The sequence below is a fragment of the Hemitrygon akajei genome, unplaced genomic scaffold (assembly GCF_048418815.1).
Source record: "Hemitrygon akajei unplaced genomic scaffold, sHemAka1.3 Scf000099, whole genome shotgun sequence".
NCBI classification, from domain to species: domain Eukaryota; kingdom Metazoa; phylum Chordata; class Chondrichthyes; order Myliobatiformes; family Dasyatidae; genus Hemitrygon; species Hemitrygon akajei.
In genome coordinates, this window is record NW_027331985.1 from 157,290 (window position 1) to 184,064 (window position 26,775).

A 26,775-nucleotide genomic window follows, 5' to 3' on the forward strand; every position below is an offset into this window, starting at 1 on the left:
GAAGGACTGTTTAGGACCCTGACTAGTGGTGAGGAGAGAGGTTAGGGGCATCTCTGGCACTTCATCCACGTGCAGTTGGCGTCCAGCCCCTACACCCATTCTTATCGTGGTGATTTGCCATAATAACAGGACCCCCAGATCGGTGGAGTCCATTGTCACCCGATGGCGCTCTGTCGCAATAACGCTGAGAGACAGAAATGTGATGCTGCAGCCTGCTGAAATGTTTCTTCAAGATTCAGGGTTGTTTAATTCCATTTCCAGCAGACACGTGTAAATGAGGTCGAAATAATTATTACTCCGGCTCCAGTGCAACACAGAAACACAATAGTAACAACATATATCCACGGCTTATATACTATGCACGGATTGATTGTATGTTCATAAAGTGACGCTCGGCATAGGATGCCTGCATATAAGATGACAGACAGGAAATGATAGAGGTGTTTGGTGTTGTGGAAGGGTGGGTTAGAGGGTAGAGATATTTATCAGCTTTACTGCTTGGGAAAAGTAGCTGTCCCAGAGGCTGGTAGTCCTGGTGAGGACGCTGTGTATCTACCCCCGATGGGAGTGAGACAAATAGTCCATGAGTGGGGTGGGTGAAGGTAGATTGTGAAAATTAGATCGGTGCTTGATCTCAGGAGAGGGAATTTGGAAAATACCAATGAGATGCCTTTTAGAACAGCTTGGAATTGTGCAGCCGGCTGGTGGCGTAGTGGCATCAGTGGCGGGAGGTCCTGAGTTTGAATCCAGCCGGCACCCTTGCATGCTCTCCATCTGTGCTGGGTTAAGAGCTGGTGATCTCTTAAAAAAAAATCTCACCCGGCAGAAGGCAAATACAACAATGGCAAGCCATTGCTGTAACTATCCTCCTACATGATTTCCCAATACGTCAGAGGAAATCGCCCCCTAAATTGAAAATTCCGGATGTGACCTACCTTCCCTTTGCGATTGTGCCCACTAGGGAAAAGTTAATTCTGGAATGAACCAGATTTGATTGGGGAGCTTTTGGTAAAGGGAGCATGTGGATACAGTGATAATAACATGACTGAATTCACCCTTCACTTTGAGAGGGGAAAGGTAAAACAAGATGCATCATTATTAGTGGAGTGAGGGGAACTACGGAGGCACTGGAGAAGAGCTTACCAAAGTTGATTGGAAGGGGACACTGGCAGGGATGATGGCAGAATAGCAATGGCTGGAGTTGCTCCACTTGACAGCCTCAGGGTTGAAGAGAAACACATCATATTCCACCTGCGTAGCTCCAACCTGAAGGCATGAATATCAATTTCTCCTTCCAGTAAAAAAAATCACAGCCCATTGCCTTTCCTTCTACTTACTCCCAAATAACGTAACTTTACACATTCTGACCACTGACATTTGGGACTTCCATATTCCTGCCAGTGCCTTCCACAGATAAGAGTGAGTACAATACTTATTCAGTTCATCAGCCATCACCTTTCACCCTCACCCCATTATTCCCTCTCCAGCATCATTCTCCAGTGGTTTGGTATCCATTTCTGTCTCTCTTTTACACAATATGTACCTGAAATTAAAAATGGTATCCTCTTTAATATTACTGGCTAGCTCATCTATGTATCTCATCTCTTCCTTCTTAATGGTTTTGGTTGCATTCTGTTCATTTTTAGAACTTCCCAATTCTCTAACTGCCTAGTAATTTTTGTTCTGTGCCCCCTTTGGTCTTTATGTTGTCTTTGGTTTCTCTTAGCAGCTACGGTTTTGTCACCTTACCTTTAGAATACTACTTCCTCTTTGTGATGTGTATATCCCGTCACTTCCAGATCGCTTCCAGAAATTCCAGCCATTGCTGCTCTGTTTTCATCCCTGCCCGTGTTCTTTCCAAATCAATTTTGAACAATTTTTCTCTCAGGCCTCTCTAATTCTCTTTTTATTCATATCTGACTTTAGTTTCTCCTTCTCTAATGTCGGGGTGAATTTGATCAGATTAAGATCACTTGTCCCGAAGGGTTCCTTGAACTCATGTGACCTAATTAATTCCGGTTCATTACAACACCCAATCCAGAATAGCTGATCCCCAAGTGGGCTCAACCACGAGCTGCTCTAAAAAAAAAAGCATCTTGTAGGCATTCTAGGAATTCCTCCTCTTGAGACCAACACCATCCTGATTTTCCTAATCACCTGCATGGCAATCCCCCATGACTATTGTAACATTGCCCGTTTGGCACTCATTTTCTATCTCTCATTGTAATTTGTGGACCACATACTTACTACTGTTTTGGGGTCACTATCCAATTCCCATCAAGGATTTTTTTGTACATTTGCTGTTCCTTAATTCTACCCACAGATTCCACACTGCCCAACCCTATGCCACCTTTTATCTAATGATTTTATTTAATATTTTACCAACAGAGCCACACAACCCCACTACCAGCTTGTTATTTCACTAAACATATAAATATCTGGGAAACAGGAAGACCTGCAGATGCAAGAAATCGAGAGAAATTCACACAAAGTGCTGGAGAAGCTCAGCAGGTCAGGCAGCATCTATGGATGGGAATCAACATTTCCGGCCATGACCCTTCACCGGGACTCTTGATAACCACGTATCTGGAAAATCAACAAGCAAAAGCAACAGAAAGTAGTGCAATATTGGGAAAACCTTTGACAAAATTTATTTCAAGGCTTTAGAAAACTGCCGAACAGAGCTCAATGGTTAACAAATACAACAAAGGCAATAAACACTTCCATCAATACCGACATTGACTTTTTTAACTGAAAATATCTTAGTCCCATTTCAATCAGTAAAATTTACAAAGATAAGTAAGAACTGAAATGACAAGATTAGAAAAGACTATTTACACTCAAACCCACTGAGATTAACACTACCTTGGACAGAAGGAGGAAGAGCACATGAGAAAAAAAATCACATAAGACCATAAGAGAAAGGAGCAGATTCGGCCATTTGGCCCATCGAGTCTGCTCCACCATTTCATCATGAGTGGATCCAATCTGCCCTTTAGTCCCATTCCCCCACCTTCTCACCATAACCTTTGATGACTTGACTACTCAGATACCTATCAATCTCTGCCTTAAACACACCCAATGACTTGGCCTCCACTGCTGCCCGTGGCAACAAATTCCACAGATTCACCACCCTCTGACTCAAAAATTCTCTTCGCATCTCTGTTCTGAATGGGCGCCCTGTAAACCTTAAGTCATGCCCTCTTGTATTAGACTCCCTCAGTCACTCTTGAAATTGCATTCATCAACGGGGATGGACAAATATCCATCCTACAGGTTATTGAGACTTTCCCCCCAGTGTGAACCCAGTCGTGTGTTACAAGGTTAGATGACTGAGTGAATGCCTTCCCATATTCACAGCAGGTGAACGGCCTCTCCACAGGGGAACACAATGATGCAGCCTTAGTGGAGAGGGTTGAGAGAATCTCTTCCCAAAGTTTGAGCGGACGATCGGCCTCTAAGTGGTGTGAACTCCCTGGTGTTTTAATAGATGACATGATCGTGTGAATGCCTTCCCACATTCACAGGTCTACGGCTTCTCCCGAGTAGAACTCACTTGTGTGCCAGCAGATTAGATGACAGGGTGAATCCCTTCTCACAATCTGAGCGGGTGAAATCCCTCTCTGCAGTGTGAACTGACTGGTGAGTCACTAGTTGAGATGATTTGGTGACTCCCTTTCCACAGTCTGAGTAGGTGAACAGCTTCTCCCCAGTGTGAACCCGCTGGTGACTCTGTAGGTTAGATGACTGAGTGAATCTCTTCCCACAGTCTGAGCAGGTGAACAGCTTCTCCCCAGTGTGAACTTGCTGGTGTCTCTGTAGGTTAGATGACTGAGTGAATCTCTTCCCACAGACTGAACAGGTGAAGTCCCTCACTGCAGTGTGAACTGACTGGTGAGTCAGTAGGTGAGATGATGTGGAGAATCTCTTCCCACAGTCTGAGCCACACAACCCCATCAGTTCCAATATCCAGATCACTGACAAACCATGTGAGAAGTAGCGGACCGTATACTGACCCCTGAAGACCACAAGTCACTGCTGGCCAACCAGAAAAGGCCCCTTTTATTCCCACTTGCTGCCTCTTGGCTGTCAGCCTTCCTCTATCCATGCCAGTATTACTTCGGATTTTTATCCTGTTAAGCAGTTTCATGTGTGACACCTTATCAGATGCCTTCTGAAAATCCAAGTAAATGATATCCACCGCCTCTCGTTTGTCCATCCTGCTTATGACTTCCTCGAAGATCTGTAACAGACTTGTCAGGCAAGATTTCCCTGTACAGAACCTATGCTGGCTTTGACTTATTATATCATTAGTCTCCTAGTACCCCAAAACTTCATCTGTTATCAAGTGATTCTTGACGTGTCATGACCAATGCATCTGTTATCTCTCCAGCAACCTCTCTCAGGACTCTGGGATGTAGTCCATCTGGTCCAGGTGACTTATCCACTTTAAGAACCTGAGTTGGCCTAGCACGTTTTCCTCTGTAATAGCAATGGCACTCACTCCTGCTCCCTGACACTCACGGATCTCTGGCACACTGGTAGTGTCTTCCACAGACAAGACGGATGCAAAGTACCTATCAAGTTCATCTACCAGCTCTTCCCCATTTGTACCCCATGAGCATCATTTTCCAGTGGTCCAATATCAACTCTCGCCTCCCTTTCGTATATTTTATAACTGGTTTATATTATTGTATAGTTTGCTGTCATATTTCACCTTTCCGCTTACAGCTTTTATTTTAAATTTGCCTGTTGTTGGATGTTAAAAGGTACCCAATTATCCAACCTACTACTCACTTTTGCTACCTTATATGCTTTTATACAGTCCTTAACTTCCTTTGTCAGCCACGACAGCCTAGCCCCGCTGTTTGAGAACTACGTCTGTGGGACATATCTATCCTGCACATTATGAACTATTCCCAGAAACGTCAGCCATTTATGCTCTGGCGTCTTCTCCACCTGCATCCTCCAATCCACCTGGTGAATCACCTTTCTCACGCCTCTGTAATTCCCTTTCATTCCTTTGTGATACTACACATGTGACCTGTGCTTCTCCCTCACAAATTGCAGTAGGAATTCAATCATATTATGATCACTGCCTTCTAATGGTTCATTTACATTAACCTCCATAATAAGATCTGGGTTATTACACAACACCCAATGTAAGATAGCAGTTCCCCGAGTAGGCTCAACCATCAGCTGCTCTAAAAAGCCATTTCGTTTGCATTCAATACATCCCCTCTTTTGCGATCTCACGCCAATCTGACTTTCCCAATCCTCCTGCAGATTGAAGTCACCCACTACAGCTGTGTCATTAAATTTATTACATAAATGCCAAACATTCAGCTGTACCTGGGGCAGAAGTGAGGATACATGCTTTTACCAAGGAGAGAAGGTTTTTTTGAAGCTGAAAGGCCTGAAGGTAGATAAGACACCGCAGAGTTCAGAAAGAGGTAGCTGAAGAGATTGTGAAGGCATTAGAGTCATAAAACACTACAACACAGGAAAATGCCGTTCGGCCAGTCTAGTCCGTGCTAAAGCATTAATCTTCCGAGTTCCAACAACTTCCACCTGGACCATAGCCCTCCATATGCTTCTCATCCAGTGACCTAAGCAAACTTCTCTTAAAGATGACAATCGTCCCTGCCACTTGCTCTGGCAGCTCGGTGCACACTCTCCCCGCCTCTGAATGAAGAAGTTCCCCCCTTAGTTTTCTCTTCAAGTGATGAGTAATGATCTATCAGAAATCACTAGATTTTGGAACGGTTCTGGTGGACCAGAAATTTGCAAATGTCACTCCACTCTTTAAGAAGAGAGGGGGCACAAGAAAGAAAATTATTGGACAGTTAGTCTGACCGTAGTGGTCAGGAAGATGTTAGAGTGTACTAAGAGTGTGTTTTTTTTTGGGTACTGTAATTGGGGAAACATGATGAAGTAGGCCAAAGTCAGCCGGATTCTTTCGAGGAAATCTTGACTGACAAAGCTCTTGGAATACTTTGCGGAAATAACAGGCAAGATAGATAAAGCAGAGGCAGCGTATGTTGTTTGCTTGGATTTTCAGATGATCTTCAACAAGGTACCCCATGCAAGGCTTATTGAGAAATTAAGGAGGCATGGGATCCAAGGGCACATTGCTTTGTGGATCCAGAACTGGCTTGCTCACAGAAGACAAAGAGTGGTTGTAGGCTGGTCATATTCTGCATGGAGGTCGGTGACCAGTGGTCTGCTTCCGGGATCGGTTCTGGGACCCCTACCCTTCGTGACTTTTATAAATGACCTGGATGAGGAAGTGGAGGTATGGGTTAGTAAATTTGCTGATGACACAAAGGTTGGGTTAGGTTGCAGGGGGATATTGAAAGTCTGCAAACCTGGGCTGAGAAGTGGCAAATGGAGTTCAACCCAAAGAAGTGTGATGTGGTTCATTTTCTTCGGTCAAATATGATAGAATATAGTATTAATGGTAAGCCTCTTGGCAGTGTGGAGGAACAGAGGGATCTTGGGGACGGAGTCCATAGGACACTCAAAGCTGCTATGTAGGTTGCCTCTGTGGTTAAGAAGCCATACTGTGCATTGGCCTTAATCAACCGCAGGCTTGAGTTTAAAAGCCGAGATGTAATGTTGCAGCTATACAGGACTTTGGTCAGACCACACTTGGAATACTGTGCTCAGTTCTGGTCGCCAAACTACAGGAAGGATGTGGAAGCCATAGAAAGGGTGCTGAGGAGATTTACGAGGATGTTGTTTGGATAGGGGAGCATGCCTTTTGAGAATAGGTTGAGTGAACTCAGTCTTTTCTCCTTGGAGTGATGGAGGATGAGAGGTGACCTGATAGCGGTGTACAAGAAAATGAGAGACATTGATCGTGTGGATAGTTCGAGGCTTTTTCCCAGGGCTGAAATTGCTAGCACGAGAGGGCATAGTTTGAAGATGCTTGGAAGTAGGTACAAAGGAGATGTCAGGGGTAAGTTTTTGACACAGAGAGTGGTGAGTGCTTGGAATGGGCTGCCAGCAATGGTGGTGAAGGCGGACACGATAGGGTCTTTTAAGAGACTCCTGGATAGGTACACGGAGCTGAGAAAAATAGAGAACTGTAGGTAACCCTTGGCATTTCTAGAGCAAGGACATGTTCGGCATCGCTTTGTGAGCCAAAGGGCCTGTAACGTGCTGCAGGTTTTCTATGTTTCTAAGGTGCTGCACGTGAGGCTGCTGAACAGGATCACAGCTCATGGAATTACAGGAAAGATACTTGTACTGACAAGGGAGAAAGAGTCAGAATAATGTGGGCAATTCTGTTTTGCTGTCGGTAACTAATGCTGTTCTGCAGGGGTCAGTATTGAGACCGCATCGTTTCATGTTAAATCTGAATGATACGGATGATGGAATTGATACCTTGGTGACGAACATTGCAGTTGATACAAAGATAGGTACGGGACAGGTAGTTCAGAGAAAAGTGGGAGTCTGCAGAAGGACTTCGATAGGTTTGGAGAATGCCAGCAAAGTAGCAGTTGAAATACACTGTATGCAAGTCATGTACATTTGGTAGAAGTAATTGGGCGTAGAAAAAAAAATGGGAGAAACTTGAAAAAATTAGAGGTGCATAAGTGCTTGTGAGTCCTTGAGCAAGAGGCCCTAAAGGTTTGCTTGCAGATGGAGTTGATTAAAGATGACAACTGCAATGTTAGCAATATAAGAGCAAGGATGCGATACTATAGCTTTATAACGCATTGGGCAGATCACTGTTGGTGTATGGTGAGCAGATTCCGACCTGTACTTCCGATTTATTATCTGAGCAAAGGATGTGCTCGTATTGGAGTGGGTCCGGAGAAGTTTCAAAGAATGATTCCAGGAAGACCAAGAGTGGATGACTTGGATGAGGAAGTACGTGGGAAGGGATTCACTCAGTCATCCAACCCACAGAAATTTATCAATATCCACTGCTGCTGATTTCCACACACAAATAAATCAAAAGGGATATGCCTAATCAAAACGATAATTAATCGATCATTAGCCCCCAAACAACACGGCACAGCCGGACACATAACAGGGGACTTTACATCTCACAACACTGGATTCAGTTACGAAACCGGTGATTAATGTTGTTTTCCCTCTGAAATCATAAGAAACGCACATTAAGGTGCATTTAAATGTGAGTGCATCCCACAGGTGACGTCACACAGACCCCATCGCGCCTGACGTCAGGCATGGGCTTCCCATACCGGGATCTGCCCTTACGTGCACAGCGTCTTACGTCATCCATGCGCTGGTAAGCTCAGGCTTTATCAGTTTAATAGCTGGGCTAATAATCACGTGACGAACCCTTCCCCACTGCTGTCAACAGAGGATTCAGGGTCTGCGCAATTCCCATTGGTGCAAAGCAATGTCAATCACTTGTTACCACCAAGTCCAGAGGGCCTTACCCCCACTGAGTTCGCCTCCAGCTCCGGCCTCAAACTCCATATCACAGCGGAGTAAATCTCCGTTTTTTGATTTATTTCCATTTCCCTCCAAGGGAAGTTGGGGCATTTGTGAAGCGTCTTCTGCGGCCGGAGTCTGATGTGTCACCGAGAGATAGGAGGAGACTGCTCGGCCCGTCGGTTTGATGCCAGTTCCCTGGGGAGGGACAGGAGGGATTTTATTGAAAGGGTGAAGATGATGTGAGAGGGGGCGGACAGGATGTTTGCCCCGGTGGAAATCTGTGGAAAAATCTGAGCCCACGGTGGTGGTGAGCAGAGGGATTCACATTGGGGGGGAAACACCGGCAGACGGTTGACCTGCAAGTGGGGCCAATGACAGGGGTAGGAGGTGAGTGGTTGGGGCAAAACGGGGCTGCGGAAGATGGACATTTTTTGCACAGAGGATTAACAAAGTGGTTAGCGAGTATTTGTTATAGAGAGTGCAATGAAGTTTCAACAGACTGATCCCTGAAATGGTTGGGTCATCATATGAAGGAAGATCAAATGTGATAACCCTTTCATTTAGAGAATCGAGGACTGAGAGGTGAACACATTGAAATGCACATCATTACCGGTTGAACCAGGGATCCCAGTCTCTGAAAAAGGGGGTGGATGCCTATATTTTATAATATAACCCCTATTGTTTTACCTTTACCTCCTCTCCCAGTTTTATGCTTGCCCTGGTCCTTCACACCCCCTTACCTGCTTAAGATTCAGCCCAGTAGCAACAGTCAGCAATTCATTCTTTTTGGCTTTTCCTAATGCCTTAGGGGTTGTTGCTTCCAGAAATTTATAAATGTCCACTGCTGCTGATTTCCACACACAAATAAATCAAAAGGGATTTCCCCAATCAAATCGATAATTCATCGATCAATAGCCCCCAAATCTGTTCATATCCCAGACGCAGGTCCCAAATTTGTTATGAACCAGAATGCTTTAGAAACAAGCCAGCAGCAATAGACTACACCTGGAGTCTGATTTTGATGTTAAATCTGTCTTTATTAGAATCTACTTGTAATATGCAACTTAAACAAGATAAGATGGTAAAGTATGAAAGTTCAGTTCAACTACAGAATAGGCGATAAGAGAGAGAGATTTGTAATCCAGGGTAAATAGCGAGAGAAGGCAAATATGTAGAATTCCTCAGGTTCCATGGTTGTAAAATGAAAGAACAGTCGCTGTAGATTTTATCCGTCATCATTCCAAATCCACATACTGATTATCACCAAAAGTGACTTGTCACAAGGGGTATCGTCTTCAAGTGAACTACCACACCACAGCCAGGCAAGGGTTAACACATAAGTGGTCTCCACAGGATATCCCAAATCAGATCCACTCCGATGGATCAAACAATGTGACAACCACACATTCGATGTACATGAATCGATAATTAACCCACCATTGAGGGCATAGGAAACTTCTAAACAGTGACCCTTGGTCACTAGTTCTCTGGTTTCGATCCTTCCATTTTTCCTCCTTCGTCTCCAACTGACTCTGAGTGTCTGTGTCCTCAGTTAAAACTAAACAAGCTGCGAGCGATGTAAACAAGCTGCAAGTCAGACTGATTCACCTTCTTAATCTCTGTCTCTCTCTCTTAAAATGACAGTCCACAGCAAAGGAAACCCAGGGATTCATAACAACGGCCAGTCCCCACTGTGAACTGACTGGTGTGCTAGTAGTTGTGATGACTGAGTGAATCCTATCCCATAGTCTAAGCAGGTGAACGGCTTTTCCCCAGTGTGAACTCGCTGATGATTCTGTAGGTGGGATGACTGAGTGAATCCCTTCCCACAGACTGAGCAGGTGAATGGCTTCTCCCCAGTATGAACTCGCTGATGACTCAGTAATGTTTATTGACTCAGAGAATCCCTTCCCACAGACTGAGCAGGTGTATGGCTTCTCCCCAGTGTGAACTGACTGGTGTGCCAGTAGTTGGGATGATCGAGTGAAACTCTACCCGCAGTCTGAGCAGGTGAACGGCTTCTTCCCAGTGTGAACTCGCTGATTCTGTAGGTGGGATGACTGAGTGAATCCCCTCCCACAGAGTGAGCAGATTAACGGCTTCTCCCCAGTGTGAACTCGCTGATGTCTCTGTAGGTGGGATGACCGAGTGAAACTCTTACCACAGTCTGAGCAGGTGAACGGCTTCTCCCCAGTGTGAACTCGCTGATGACTCTGTAGGCTGGATGAATGAGTGAATCCCTTCCCACAGTCTGAGCAGGTGAACGGCTTCTCCCCAGTGTGAACTCGCTGATGTACCAGTAGGGTGGATGACTGAGTGAATCCCTTCCCACAGACTGAGCAGGTGTATGGCTTCACCCCAGTATGAACTGACTGGTGTGCCAGTAGTTGGGATGACCGAGTGAAACTCTTCCCACAGTCTGAGCAGGTGAACGGCTTCTCCCCAGTGTGAACTTGCTGATGACTGTGTAGGTGGGATGAATCAGTGAATCTCTTCCCACAGACTGAGCAGGTAAACGGCTTCTCCCCAGTGTGAACTCTCTGATGTCTCTGTAGGGTGGATGACTCAGTGAATCCCTTCCCACAGAGTAAGCAGGTGAATGGTTTCTCCCCAGTGTGAAATCGCTGATGTCCCTGTAGGTAGGATGACAGTATGAATCCCTTCCCACATTCTGAGCAGGTGAACAACTTCTCCCCAGTGTGAAGTCTCTGATGTCTCTGCAGGTCAGATGACTGACTGAACCCCTTCCCACAGACTGAGCAGGTGAATGGCCTCTCCCCAGTGTGAACTCGCTGATGATTCTGTAGGTGGGATGAATGAGTGAATCTCTTCCCACAGACTGAACATGTGTATGGCCTCTCCCCAGTGTGAACTCGCTGATGACTCTGTAGGGTGGATGACTCAGTGAATCCCTTCCTACAGACTGAGCAGGTGAAGGGCCTCTCCCCAGTGTGAACTCGCTGATGTCTCAGTAGGTGGGATGACTGAGTGAATCCCTTCCCACAGAGTGAGCAGGTGAATGGCTTCTCCCCAGTATGAACTGACTGGTGTGCCAGTAGTCGGGATGACCGAGTGAAACTCTTCCCACAGTCTGAGCAGGTGAACGACTTCTCCCCAGTGTGAACTCGCTGATGACTCTGTAGGTGGGATGACTGAGTGAATCTCTTCCCACAGACTGAGCAGGTGAATGGCCTCTCCCCAGTGTGAACTCGTTGATGTACCAGTAGGTTGGATGATGCAGTGAATCCCTTCCCGCAGACTGTGCAGGTGAATGGCCGCCCCCTGGTGTGAACACGCTGGTGTGCCATTAGGTCAGATGACCGAGAGAATCCCTTCCCCGAAATTCAGCAGATGACCAGCCTCTGCCCAGTGTGATCTGACTGGTGTGTCCACAGGTGGGATGCCCGACAGAATCCTTTCTCACACACAGAACAGGTGAATGGCCTAGCGCAGTGTGAACTTGCTGACGTACCTTCAATTGTTATAACTGAGTGAATCCATTCCCACTGTCTGAGCAGGTGAAAGGCCTTTCTCCTCTGTAAGATGACGGGCTTGCTAGATGTTCAAATGACCAAGTGAATCCCTCCCCACAGTCTGAGCAGGAAGGATGGTCAATTGAATCCCTTGCTCCACTTCTTAAATATCCAGAGAGAGAGAACAAAACTGGCGTGCCGTGTTTGAGATTCCTGGAGACGAATTCCTTCTCGTTTTTAACCTGTAAAAGATTTACAAAATCTATCAATGGGTGTAGGACAACATTTCAAATGAGATCACTTGAGTTGCCAAGGTTTGATTTGGTATCACACTGTTACAGTGAGGTTAAACCCAAGTTGGAAGATAAATCATCTCCTGACTGGGCAGAGTGCTGGTATCTGGAATGACCATCAATTCCCATATGCGTTTCAAGTTCCAACTCCTTACAGTGCAGGGTTACAAGCTGCAGCTGGATGCACATCTTGTATGTGAGGGCATCAGGGACACTACAGGTCTCCCCATCTTCCCTCCAATACCCCCTCTAACTTGTAATAACCAGTGTGTACATAAATCTTGCACTGTGTATTTTTTTTACCCAGTGACAAGTTGTGCACAGTGAATTTTTATAGAGAGGTATTCATTTTAACAGCTGGCAAATCACTGTCGATAGGAACATTGATCTCCTCTGGGTTCGATCCAGTTCATCTGCATTCTCACACAACCTATGAAGCTGGCCTGTAATGGGTAATGAAGGATTTTCTCACCAAAGTTTTTACATATTGTCCATATGTGGTTTGCTTGCTAAGTTACGCTTTAAAAAGTCAGATTTCCAAATATCACTCCACTTCTTCCCACTTGCAAATTCTCCAGCAACTTTTGCAACACCAGAATACACACAAGTATCACCAGTTTCTGTATTCCCCTGAAGCCTCCCTCAATGACTGACAGTGGTGAACTCAGTGATGGCAATGCCAATGAATATGAAGGGAAGGGCAGTAGTCTGTCTCATTAGAGCCTGGCACATTTGGGATGTGAAAGCTGCTTGCTTCCCCTGGCAAAGGTGTTTGATATCAATAAGTACCCAGAGAAAATGGGACAAAACATGTTCTCATGGGTAGAAAAGTCTAGAACAAGAGGAGGTAGAACAAGCAACAGGCACAAAATGCTGGAGGAACTCAGCAGGCCAGGCAGCATCTATGGAAAAGAGTACTAATGCTGAATTCCTCCAGCATTTTGTGAGTGTTGCTTGGATTTCCAGCATCTGCAGATTTGCTGTTGTTAGTGATTGGAGATAGAACAAAGGTGATTTTCTCAACTGGTGATGTAAAAGATTTTGTTCTCTGAGTTCCTAATCCTTGCCTTTATTATAGCCGGAGCTCAGCTCTGTCTGAGAGATCCGTCGGTTCCCATTCACTCAGAAGCCGGAAGCTCCCTTGGGCCCGTGTATGGATCGTGGGGATGAGAGACATGGACAAGAGCAGGACTGTCCCGGGATTGTTGGCCATGGTGTCCGGATTTCACAGTAATTGTCCCAAAGTCGGTGTTTTAGATAAAAACATGGAGAATCGGTCTTACCTGCACCCGACATTTTCAAGGCCTTCTGTGTACTGCGCGCATGCGTGATACTCGGGGACGTCCTCAGCCTGATGTTGGTGTATTTTATTGGCGCTTCAGCGGCGGCAAAATTCTTAACGCATGGCCCTCTGGGTAATCACGGTGCCATTAACCATTTCTGCAGCACCGGTTCAATGTCCATACCTCATTTTTTTTATAGTGTGTATAGAAAAAATCTGCAGCTGTTTTAACGTAGAAAGCGGCTCCCATAAACAATATACTCAATATCAACGTGTATCTAATGCCAAAGTAAAATGCAGATATAAAACACAGGAGATTCTGCAGTTGCTGGAAATACAGAGATGCACACACACAAAATGCTGGAGGAACTGTGCAGTTCAGGCAGCAACTAAGCAGAGGAGCACACAGGCTAGGCATGCTGAAGGGGCTCTGTCTAAACGTTGTCTTTTTAATCCTCTCCACATTTGCTGCCTGAAATTAACCACCATTATTTCGGTCAACCAGTTTCCAAATGTTTCTTTTCTCTCTTTTGTAGCCACATCCTGCTGGTCTGATTCCTCCTCCTCCTCCTGGTAAACTCTAGACCCCATCTCTCTCTGGAGCCCCAAAGCCCTGACTCAGGCTGGCAACTCTTTGGTTTCTGACTTTGCACCATCGAAGTTTCACTCGCTAGTCTGCTGTCAGACTTTAGAGGTGCATTGTGTTACGAGACAGCAGGTTCGCTTACTGTGAGTGTCACTTTAAGTGCCTGAGTGAGGCGGGACTGTGACGTCAGAGACAGAGAGAGAGAATGTCAAAACCACAGTGAGCTCATTGTCTTATTCACCCTGGAAAAAATCATGCAGGTGTATAAGATGATGAGAGGCATTGGTCGTGTAGATAGCCAGAGGCTTTTTCCCTAGGGCTGAAACAGCTAACATGAGGGGGGGGGGGGGGGGGGGTTTAAGCTGCTTGGAAGTAGGTACAGAGGAGATGTCAGAGCTAAGTTTTTTAAGCAAAGAGTGGAGTGTGTGTGGAATGCACTGCCAGCGACGGTGGTAGAGGCGGATACAATAGGGTCATTTAAGAGACTCTCAGATAGGTACATGGAGCTTAGGAAAATAGGTGGCTATGCGGCAGGGTAATTCTAAGCAGTTTCTAGAGTAAGATACATGGTCGGCACAGCAATGTGGGACAAAGCATCAGTAATGTGTTGTGCATTTATATGTTTCCATGAAATTCACGGGAAATCTCCTATCCCACGGAGTGGTGACTAGTTGCAACCTGTCATCTCAGGGAGGGTGAGAGAGGAACGGCAGGGATAGAGTTTGATATACTGATATGGAACAGAAACATGGGCAGGAATCAGATGGGCTGAGTGGCAATTCTAGTGTACATTGTGAGTGTGGTAGAGACAGTAAGTACCTGAGACACGGGATTTGATACTGAACTGATTTATCTTTCACAGATCCACAATATTAAATGCCAGTCTAGTTCAAGGCTAACATCAGCAGAACAGACTCCTCCAATGCTCAGTGACCAGGGTTCAGTCCTGGGTGCGATGAGCCGCCAGAAGAACTGCAGAATCTGACAGTAACAGTCCCTCATGAACCTGCAGATGCCTTCAGTCAACATGATGGCTAAACTTTTAACACACAGATGATTTGAACTTCCTCCCTGATATAGGAGCGCTCAGACTGAAGGTGTAGGGGAGAAGGGAAAAAAAGAGATAATAAAGTTATTTGCACCGTTAGGGATAAACAGAGAGGAAGAGGTGGAAAGTTTCTTGAATGCATCTATTTTAATGCTAGGAGCATTGTAAGAAAGGTGGATGAGCTTAGAGTATGGATTGATAACTGGAAATATGATGTTGTATCTATTAGTGAAACATGGTTGCAGGAGGGGTGTGATTGGCAACTAAATATTCCAATATTTTGTTGCTTCTGGTGTGACAGAATCAGAAGGGCAAGAGGGGGAGGTATTGCAATGCTTGTCCGAGAAAATACTACAGCGGTGCTTTGACAGGATAGATTACAGGGCTCATTTAGGGAGCCTATTTTGGTGGAATTGAGGAATGGGGAAGGTATAGTAACACTTATAGGGGTGTATTATAAACCACCTAATTGGGAGCGAGAATTGGAGAAGGAAATTTGTCAGGAGATAGCAGATATTTGTAGTAAGCACAAGGTTGTGATTGTGGGAGATTTTAATTTTCCACACATAGAAACATAGAAAATAGGCGCAGGAGTAGGCCATTAGGCCCTTCAAGCCTGCACCGCCATTCAGTATGATCATGCCTGATCATCCAACTCAGAACCTTGAACCTGCTTTCTCTACATACCCCTGATCCCGTTAGCCACAAGGGCCATATCTAACTCCCTCTTAAATATAGCCAATGAACCGGCTTCAACTGTTTCCTGTGGCAGAGAATTCCACAGATTCACCACTCTGTGTGTGAAGAAGTTTTTCCTCATCTTGGTCCTAAAAGGCTTCCCCTTTATCCATAAACTGTGACCCCTCATTCTGGACTCCCCCAACATTGGAAACAATCTTCCTGCATCTAGCCTGTCCAATCCCTTTGGAATTTTATATGTTTCAATAGGATCCCCCCTCAATCTTCTAAATTCCAGTGAGTATAAGCCTAGTCGATCCAGTCTTTCTTCATATGAAAATCCTGCCATTCCAGGAATCAATCTGTTGAACCTTCTTTGTACTCCCTCTATGGCAAGAATGTCTTTCCTCAGATTAGGGGACCAAAACTGCATACAGTACTCCGGCTGTGGCCTCACCAGGGCCTTGTACAACAGCAGTAGAACCTCCCTGCTCCTGTACTCAAATCCTTTTGCTATGAATGCCAACATACCATTTGCCTTTTTCACCGCCTGCTGTACCTGCATGCCCACTTTCAATGACTGGTGTACAATGACACCCAGGTCTCATTGCACCTCCCCTTTTCCTAATTGGCCATTCAGATAATAATCTGTTTTCCTGTTCTTGCAACCAAAGTGAATAACCTCACATTTATCCACATTAAATTGCATCTGCCATGAATTTGCCTACTCACCTAACCTATCCAAGTCACCCTGCATCCTCTTAGCATCCTCAAAGCTAACACTGCCGCCAAGCTTCGTGTCATCCGCAAACTTGGAGATGCTGCATTTAATTCCCTCGTCTAAATCATTAATATATATTGTAAACAACTGGGGTCCCAGCACTGAGCCTTGCAGTACCCCACTGCTGACTGCCTGCCAATCTGAAAAGGTCCCATTTATTCCCACTCTTTGCTTCCTGTTTACCAACCAATTCTCTATCCACATCAATAACATACCACCAATACTGTGTGCTTTAAATTTGCACACTAATCTCCTGTGTGGGACCTTGTCAAAAGACTTTTGAAAATCCAAATATATGACATCCACTTGTTCTCCCCTATCCATCCTACTAGTTACATACTCAAAAAATTCTATAAGATTCTCCAGACATGATTTTCCTTTCACAAATCCATGCTGACGTTGTCCGATTATTTCACCTCTTTCCAAATGTGCTGTTATCACATTTTCACAACCAACTCTAGCATTTTCCCCACCACCGATGTCAGGCTAACCGGTCTATAATTTCCCGGTTTCTCTCTCCCACATTTTTAAAAAAAGTAAGGTCACATTAGCCACCCTCCAATCCTCAGAAACTAATCCAGAATCTAAGGAGTTTTGAAAAATTATCACTAATGCATCCACTATTTCTTGGGCTAATTTCTTAAGCACTCTGGGATGCAGACCATCTTGCCCTGGGAATTTATCTGCCTTTAATCCCTTCAATTTACCTAACACCACTTCTCTACTAACATGTATTTCCCTCAGTTCCTTCATCTCACTAGACCCTCGGTCCTCTACTATTTCCGGAAGATTATTTATGTCCTCCTTAGTGAAGACAGAACTAAAGTAGTTATTGAATTGGTCTGCCATGTCCTTGTTCCCTATGACCAATTCACCTGATTCTAACTGTAAGGGACCTACATTTATCTTAACCAATCTTTTTCTTTTCACTTATCTATAAAAGCTTTTACAGTCAGTTTTAATGTTCCCTGCCAGCTTTCTCTCATAATCTTTTTTCCCTTTCCTAATTAATCCCATTGTCCTCCTCTGCTGGACTCTGAATTTCTCCCAGTCCTCAGGTGTGCCACTTTTTCTGGCTAATTTGTATGTTACTTCTTTGGACTTGATACTATCCCTAGTTTCCCCTGTCAGCCACGGGTGCACTACCTTCCCTGGTTTATTCTTTTGCCAAACTGGATGAACACTTGTATTTCATCCTTGCAATCTTTAAATGCTTGCCATTGCATATGAATGTTGAGGAACCAACTAGAGAGCAGGCAATTCCACATTAGGTATTGAGCAAAGAGGAAGGGTTAGTTAGCAATCTTGTTGTGCGAGGCCCCTTGGGCAAGAGTGACCATAATATGGTGGAATTCTTCATTAAGATGGAGAGTGACATAGTTAATTCAGAAACAAAGGTTCTGAACTTAAAGAAGGGTAGCTTTGAAGGTATGAGATATGAATTAGCTAAGATAGACTGGCAAATGATACTTAAAGGGTTGACGGTGGATATGGAATTTTGCTACTCTCATTTTGCACCCCTCTGTCTCTCTGCACTTGTTCCTATCCCCCTGCCACATTAGTTTAAATCCTCCTGAACAGCAGTACCTGAATGCAAACCTAAGCCTGGGGAATCGGGACCAGACTATTGAGAGCGATTTGTGGCCTGCTACGGCACTTTCGCAGGAGACCAAGACTTTAATGATGGGAATCTCTCCCCCCAGTTCAATGCCCTACTGCTCCAATGCTTACCAACTAAGTTAGCCAACATGATTAAAACAAATAATATGGATTGGCCTGACAATGACTGAAATCGAATGCGACAAGCTTTGACATATCATTAGGACCCAACTTTCGAATCTCGATCAACCCCAAAGGGAACTAATATTTAAAGTGAACATGTTCAGTGGGAAGAAGGATGCGAACGGGCTATATCTGAGGAACAGAAATGGGAGCAAAAACCTACCAAGGGACAGGTGGGGAGAACAACCCGTTTAGAAATTGACAAGAAGATGCTTCCAACCATGAGTGCCAACCCTCAGGAAGAGCCCAATGTAATATTGCAAGTTGCTGGAAATCCAGTTCCGTTTATGATTGATATGAGGGTAACCACAACCACTCTCGATCAGGAAATAGTATCGGAAAAGGGATTCCAGCTATCAGACGTTATAATCACTCTGTCAGGGTTTGAAGGCACTGAACGTACATATTCACTTACCCAGCCACTGCAGGTGGAATTCCAGGGGAGCCAGTGTGAGGTTTCATTTACAGTCACCACCAGACGGGGGTGTAATCTAGCAGGGAGAGACTTGCTCTGTCTGTTGGAAGTCGAGATTCTTTGCACAGACAATACTGTCACCCTTGACAGGTGAACAACCGACAGCTTCTCCAGTTTCCGACCCCCAAGTGGAGGGCACTTAATTTGGACTCCACTCCTTCTGCCAGCAGCCGACCCTCATGTGACTCTGTGCTTTGACCCTACGGGGTGTGCCACTGAGGAAAGCCAATATTATGCACCCCTCGATGGACAGAAGTTCCCAGTCACGGTGATTAGAGAGGTTAAAGGAAGAGACAGTATTGCATTACTGGCTGAATTTCCAGATTTCCTTTGGCGACAGAGAGAACTGGTAGTTCCCCATACCACCATTAGGGTTTGCACTGGGTTCAAGCCAAAGAGCCCAGGGTTCCTGGCCTACACCCTAACGAAACAAGCCTCCAGCACCGAGGGAGACTGGCAAGACTTGGCCGCGGGTCTAGTCCAATACGGGAAGGAGTCTGAGGTGAAGACGGAATATCTGGTAAGACAACCTTTTAATAGTGTCCAATCCCAAGATGCTGTACCCCATCTCTGTGTAATTTCAGGCCGAGAAGTCTGTCGCACCAACTGTCCCCCTGTCTGGATCACCACGAAAGAAGGACAGACTCTCCCATCCATTTAGCAATATCCCCTCAATCCCGAGGCAACGTTTTCTGAGGATGGAAGCTCCTTTGTGGATCCAGCAGGGAAACGATGCGAGAGTGATGGACAGTGAAGTAATTGAGCAGGCATCTTTTGAAGCAGCTGTCTCCGCCCAGAAGATATTATAGATGTGTTTAGTAGATGGGTTGAAGTTGTTCCAACTACCAATAATACTGTTATGACTGTTGTGAAGGTATTATTATGGGAAATAATTCCCAGGTACAGCCTGGCAGAGATGCTGAGCTCTGACAGTGACCCACACTTCGTGATGAAAGTAAACAAAGGCATACGTAATGAACTAGCTATCAAGCAACAATTCCACTGTGTACACCACCCACGGGCCGCTGGCACAGTGGAGAGAGCCAATGGCACTCTGAATAGTAAATTGGCCAAACTAACAGTGGAGACTGGACTCGGTTGAAGGTCCTACCGTCACCCAGTTCCATATGAGGGTTACCCCACAGGGGAAAACAGGGTTGTCACCAGCTGAAATCATTTATGGATGGCCCATGATGACACTCTGGGGACTAAGACCTTGTGTACCATTGCTCCCAGAAAGTCTACCAGCAAAATTGGATATTCATACCCGAGGGGAAGACATGGGGAAATATATATGCCAACTAACCAAAATTTTCCAAGCATACATTCACAGGTATGACAGGCTTACAAGGAAGAGAACTACTCTGCACCATGGAACCTGGGATTTTTTTTCCTGATGAAGAACTAGGATTGAGGGAAACTTGGACCTTGGAGGAGAGGACCATATCAGGTGTTACCGACCGCTCCCATGGCTGTGAAACTGAAGGGGCAATCTCGGTGGATACATCAATTAGGTGCCAAACAGGTTACTGAAGGAACTGTGTAGAAGGTCTCTCTCGGACTAACGGGAATGTATTGGTTGTTAGTGGTGTTCATATTTATGTCTTTGAGAGGGCTCACCCCAGCATCCGGGGGCCCCCATGTTAACACATTTCTGTCTTTCTGTCACACCTATGCCAAACAGGTAGAACTAGGGGCCTGCTGGGTTTGTGCTGAAATTCCACAGCATGGTAAAACTAAGGTTCCAATGTCAGTAATCTTGCTCAACCAGAGTGAGGAACTCTCAGCCTGCGCTTTCGGAAATAACATCCGGGGAAGTGAGATGAGGACCTGTGGTCCAGTCATAGATGACTGTGGCTGTCAGTGTTTTGAGGGACGGTGTCTCAAGCCCCCATCAAACGGAACTTCCAATACTGGGAAACATGCATCCTGGCCATACTTGCAGGTGCCCAGCAGCCGAGAGGAACAATTGAGACTGATTGATTTTGGATGATTACTTTTCTCTCCTATGGAGTAGCCAGGAATTCATGAGAGATAATCAATTTGGATACAGCACTTGAGGAGCTGGCCACAATACTGCAGGGGCCCTGACAGAAACACAGGCCCAAGTAACAGAAATATCCACTGAAATGATTGCAATCTGGCAAACAGTCATACAGAATCATACAGCTTTAGAGTTTATCCCAGCTGAGAAAGAGGGAACCTGTGCTGTTATTGACACAGAATGCTGCACGTATATCCCTGATGAATCTACTAACATTACACCCCTCTCCGAGCACACTGCAAAGGAGATTGACAGCATCAAGAAAGTAGGGCAGGATTTACACGGGTTCACCGAAGGGTCGAAATGGTGATCTTTGAAGGCCTGTTTGGTAATATGTGGGGCATGATACTGCATTATGTCCTAACAGTTGTACATATCTTTGTTACAATTACTGTTGTACACTGTCTTTACCCACTGATAAGTCAATGCTGTCGTCAGTTGCTTTCTCTGTAAGAAGTTACTGTGATGTGGATAATGTAATGATCAAAAGGAGGGAAGGATAAAGTCTGTAAACTGGTTAACACTTCGTTAAACAATAGCAGCCTGTTTTTCTGAAAGAAACTGCTGATGATCAACCGATGTGCTGAGCCATGTTTCTTCTTGTGGGTAGCTAGCTAGAGTTTCAAGATGCTTATCTCCTTGCACATTCACATGTAGAGATAGGATAGCTTCAGTCTGTTCTGTGTGTGTAAACCATTATGACTATTTTGTAGTTTGTCTTTAGGGGCTACAGCCTGTCATGTAGTAAATATCTTTGGCTCCAGCCTGTCTTGTGTGGGGGTATCTGGATGGATATATCTGTGGTGTAAGGGGAATTGTTAGTCAGTTAGTGGATTGGGTGGGAACAGTCACAGACTGTTCCTGTTTGAGCGACTAACTAAGTAAGCCCCGGGTGCTTGGAATAAAGAGTTTGTACCGTATGGTCTCAGAGTGACTTTATCCAGATTCGACTTCCACAGAGTGGGAGTGGTTTTAAAGGGCTGGGCTGCTGGAAGCACATTACCAGACCTGGTGTGATTGCAACTGTGTCTGACAGAGGCATAAATGGTTCTTCTGGGCACATTCAGTCTCACCAACTATTTCCCACCTTCTATTGTACAGGTATGTAATGTATAAAGGACCAGTGTTTAAGTAAATGAGACTCACCAAACTTCCTCCTCACTGACTCACTGGGATCTCCAAGTCAGCTGATTCGGAGTTGTTCTCTCCAGTTGATGCTCTCAGTCCTCGGGCCAGTTCACTTGTTGCTATTCCCACATCTTTAGCCATGGTTTGCTTCCAGTTGGGGTTTTTCTTCCAATAAACCTCTCACCGCAGGTCTAACATTAACCAGAGAGATAATGAAGCACATTAACAATGAAAAGGAGAACCAAACATTTCTGCTTAATGTTACTAAGAACAAAACACACTGAAATTTAAACGTTGAAGCCAAATATAATAATCTCAGTGAACAATCTTTTATTGTCCCTCACACATCACAAAACAATATGGGATAAGAAGGAGCCATCATTCTGTCATGGTAATACATAAGACACAGGAACAGGATTAGGTGATTTGATCCATCTGGGCTATAAACATGCAGGAGCAATGTGTGGTTAAGTGCCATGCTCAAGGCTACAACTCACTGCCTGGCCTGAGGCTCAAACTCATGACCTTCAGATTGCTTAACCACTCGGCCACGTGCACATCACAGAAACCACTCTCCCCCCTAGACTTCCCAGTCCCTCGGTAAAGCAGGCAGTGAAATCAAAGATCCCCACAACCTGGGACGTTCTCCTTTCTCACCCAACCCAGTCCGGGAGAAGACACAACAGCCAGAAAGCTCCAGGACAAATGTGAGGAGCCTCAAGAAACGAGGCGAGTTGGGGGAAGTTAACGGGACTCAGTGACCAACGTCAGATCCCCCAACACAACATAGAGGAAGCATCCTGACCCATCCGGGGACTCTGAGCACACACCACGTCATCTTGCATCACAAAGTGAAGGGCAGGGCAGATCAACAGTAAACAGCCTCACGTGACCTGTTGGTGGGTCTCCCATTTCAACTCTGCGGAAATAGACTGCCTGGGCTCCAGGTTTCAATGCAGATTAAGTGAAGTCTACACATTTTTGACCAGCCCGGATAATCAGAAAATAAATGAGTAATTGGTCCTCAGTTCAGGGCTCACGGCCCACATCGGATCTCCCAGCTTGGGATCGGTCTCAATACTCACCGATGGGAACGCAATATCTTCGGCCCACAGACAGTGATCCCGACCCCTGGCTCCCCCACCCAGGAGGTGAGGACCCTTCCCTCGATCCCACAGATGATGCACTTCAGCACTGAGCGGTAAAGAAAACACCGCCCGGCCGGAGACAGTGAACATGCGCGAAGTGAGTGTCACATCATCCGGAGGGCAGGGCCTCGGAAACAGATGCACAGGTGCTGCCCATCTGCTGTTAAATGGGAGGGACGAACGGGATCACGTGACCAGTCGGGTCTCCCACCCCAGGCAGAGTTTTCCAGCTACCCACCACTCTGTGTAAAGAAACAAACTTGCTGCTTACATCTCCTCTCACCTTAAATATATTAGACATTTCAACCCCCAGGAAAAATAGATTGTCTGTCCACTCAGAATCAGAATCAGGTTTATTATCACCGGTGTGTGTCATGAAATTTGAAAACCGTGCAGCAGCAGTTCAATGCAATACATATTATAAAAGGGAAAAAAACCAAAATAAAATAATAAAAACAACTAAATCATTTACAGAATATCTGGGACCCTTACTCTTTGTGATTTTGATAAATGACCTGGATGAGGAAGTGGAGGGATGGGTTAGCAAGTTTGCTGATGACACAAAGGTTGGGGGAGTTGTGGATAGTGTGGAGGGCTGTCAGAGGTTTCAGTGGGACATTGATGGGATGCAAAAATGGGCTGAAAAGTGGCAGATGGAGTTCAACCAGGATAAGTGTGAAGTGGTTCATTTTGTTAGGTCAAACATGATGGTAGAATATAACATTAATGGTAAGACTCTTGGCAGTGTGGAGGATCAGAGGGATCCTGGGGTCCCAGTCCATAGGACACTCAAAGCTGCTACGCAGGTCAACTCTGTGGTTAAGAAGGCATATGATGCATTGACCTTCATCAATCGTGGGATTGAATTTAGGAGCCGAGAGGTAATGTTGCAGCTATATGTGATGCTGGTCACACCCCACTGTGCTCAATTCTGGTTGTCTCACTACACGAAGCATGTGGAAACCATAGAAAGGGTGTAGAGGAGATTTACACAGACGTTGCCTGGATTGGGGAGCATGCCTTATTAGAAAAGTTTGAGTGAACTTGGCCTTTTCTACTTGGAGCAACGGAGGATGAGAGGTGGCCTGATAGAGGTGTCCAAGATGATGAGAGGCATTGATCGTGTGGATAGTCAGAGACTTTTTCCCAGGTCTGAAATGGTTATGACAAGACAGCACAATAGGTACCTGGAGAAAAATAAAGAACTACTATCTTAGAAAAATAGAGGGTTATGGGTAACCATAGTAATTCCTAAGGTAGGGACATGTTGGCACAACTTTGTGAGCCTAAGGGCTTGTATTGTGCTGTAGGTTTTCTTTGTTTCTGTGAATAAATTAAAAATCGTGCAACAAACAGAAATACTATATATTTTAAATGTGAGGTAGTGTTCAAGGGTTCAATATCCATTTAGCAATCGGATGGCAGAGGGGAAGAAACTGCTCCTGAATCACTGAGTGTGAGCCATCAGACTTCTGTACCTCCTACCTGCTGGTAACATTGAGAAAACCACATGCCCTGGGTGCTGGAGGTCCTTGATAATGGACGCTGCCTTTCTGAGACATGGCTTCTAATCCTCTGGTAATCTTATAAACGTCCATCCAGTCTCGCCCCAGCCGGCACAGCTCCGGAAAAACAACACAAGTTTGTCCAACCTCCTGTTATAGCTCAGGCCCTCTAATCCAGGCAATATCCTGGTAAACCTTTTCTGCGCCCACTCCAAAGCCCCGATATCCTTCCGAGAATGGGGGCGACCAGAACTGTATGAAACACTCCAGATGTGGTCTAACGAGTTTTATAAAGCTGCAACACAACTTCCTGACTTTTGAACTCAATGCTTCAACTGATAAATACAACCACGCCATTTGCTTCCTTAACCACCCGATCAATCTGTGCAGTCTCTTTCAGGGAGCGATGAACCTGGAGTCTAAGATCCCTCTGATCATCGACACTGTTCAGGGTTTTGCATTTAACAGTGTACTGTCTCATACATTCGACCTACCGAGCTGCCAAGATGATCATCACTAATCAAATCTCACTGAGACTTCTCAGGTCCTGTTGAATTTATTGCCAAGTGCACAAGTACGGGAAGGTACAGGTACAGAGAAACACTGACTTGTGGCAGCATCACAGGCAAGTACATTCAGATAACACACAGAACAGCAATTATACAATTCTCTGTCAGTAACAATATAGAAACAAACAACAGGGGCTGAGCGGCGGCTCATCTCAGACGGTTCGGTGTGAAGGTCTCACAACCCGGACCGACCCCGGCAGATTCTGTGAAGGAAGCGAGGAGAGGCCGCCAGTTCGAGAAAGTTCATCCCCTCCCCCTTCAGGTTTCACCGATCTCCTTGTGTTTCTCTCTCCCTTCCCCACCCCCACCTTTTATTCTCCAGTCCTGCCGAAGGGTTTCGGCCGCTAATGTCGACTGTTCTCTTTTCCTAGATTCTGCCCGGCCTGCTGAGTTCCTCCAGCATTTTGTGCGCGTTGCTCGCATTTCCAGCATCTGCAGATTTTCTCTTGTTTGAGTTCGGGAAAGTTAACTCACTACTCAACGTCAGACCTCCCCGCTCGCGACAGGCTTCAATGCTCACCGAAGGAAATTGTTGATGTTGCCCCGCAGAGAATAATCCGTCTCCGGCTCCCCGTCCAAGGGGGTGAGGACCCCCTCCCGATCCCGATCCCGATCCCGAACCCGGACCCGCCGCTGACCCACTTCCACAAAGAACGAAAAAAACATCACTGCCTGGCTCGGGCCTGTGAGCATGCGCAATGTGCTTCTTTTTGTGCGTCACAGGCGGTGGGCGGGGCCACGGAAACAACCCCGCAAATGCTGCCGATCTGCGGTAAAACATGATCACGTTTCGCTGGAGGGTCTCCCATGTGACCGGTGACTGTTCCTCGCCCTTCACATACTGCCCTACCCACCGCCGCATTTCCCACATTATTTCATTATTTCCCTATATCATTTCCATACGTATTTAGATTTTCCCTCGATATCTTCCCCGATCACTTTCCCTCCAGCCCCAGGTCACAGAGTTCTCAGAGTTATAGTTTTGATTCACATCCCATCCCGAGACACAATTCAGACCCACACAGAAAATGAGCTGGTTTCTTTTAAATCAGTCAACACACACAAAATGCTGGTGGAACACAGCAGGCCAGGCAGCATCTATAGGGAGAAGCGCTGTCGACGCTTCGGGCCGAGACCCTTCGACAGTCCTGAAACGTTCCAAAACGTGGACAGCGCTTCTCCCTGTAGATGCTGCCTAACCTGCTGCGTTCCACCGGCATTTTGTGTGTGTTGCTTGAATTTCCAGCATCTGCAGATTTCCTCGTGTTTGTCATTTAAATCAGTCTATGTTTATAAACACTCGTTTCTATTCACATTCCTCTGGCCTCACTGGACAGCTACACTGAAACATTAAGTAAGAAACAACAGGAGGGGGTCATTCGGCCCCTTTAACCATCAGCAAGATGGAGGCTACTCTCCCATCTCAGCCGCATGCTTCTATCGATCCTCATTTTCTCGATCCCTTGGGTCTCCACAAATCTGCCAGTCTCTGTTTTATGTGAGGACGATTACGAGTCTTCAACACCCTCTGTGGTGTGGATTTACAGACATTCACCACCCTCGGCGTG

General features: G+C 45.7%; 1 protein-coding gene across 4 annotated transcripts; it reads right to left on the minus strand.

Annotated features, from left to right (window-relative positions):
• Window positions 1-1,847: 1,847 nt before the first annotated feature.
• On the minus strand, window positions 1,848-25,878 carry LOC140723059 (uncharacterized). Of its 4 annotated transcripts, none has more exons than XR_012097792.1 (3): window positions 25,728-25,878; window positions 22,004-22,176; window positions 1,848-2,586 (listed from the first exon to the last, which is right to left on the minus strand). XR_012097792.1 is itself a non-coding variant. In XM_073037676.1 (3 exons), exon 3 carries the CDS (start codon window positions 11,721-11,723, stop codon window positions 10,407-10,409), a length of 1,317 nt encoding a protein of 438 aa, XP_072893777.1. In that variant the 5' UTR covers window positions 11,724-12,130; window positions 22,004-22,176; window positions 25,728-25,878; the 3' UTR covers window positions 9,432-10,406. The 4 variants fall into 4 exon arrangements, 1 of the variants encoding a protein (XP_072893777.1); XR_012097794.1 differs by lacking the exon at window positions 1,848-2,586 and adding an exon at window positions 8,499-8,610; XM_073037676.1 differs by lacking the exon at window positions 1,848-2,586 and adding an exon at window positions 9,432-12,130.
• Window positions 25,879-26,775: the final 897 nt, after the last annotated feature.

What these genes read in the sequence shown, in the direction of transcription:
- LOC140723059 (XM_073037676.1), bottom strand. Translation starts at nt 11,723, where the DNA reads ATGGCACACCAGCGTGTTCACACCAGGGGGCGGCCATTCACCTGCACA.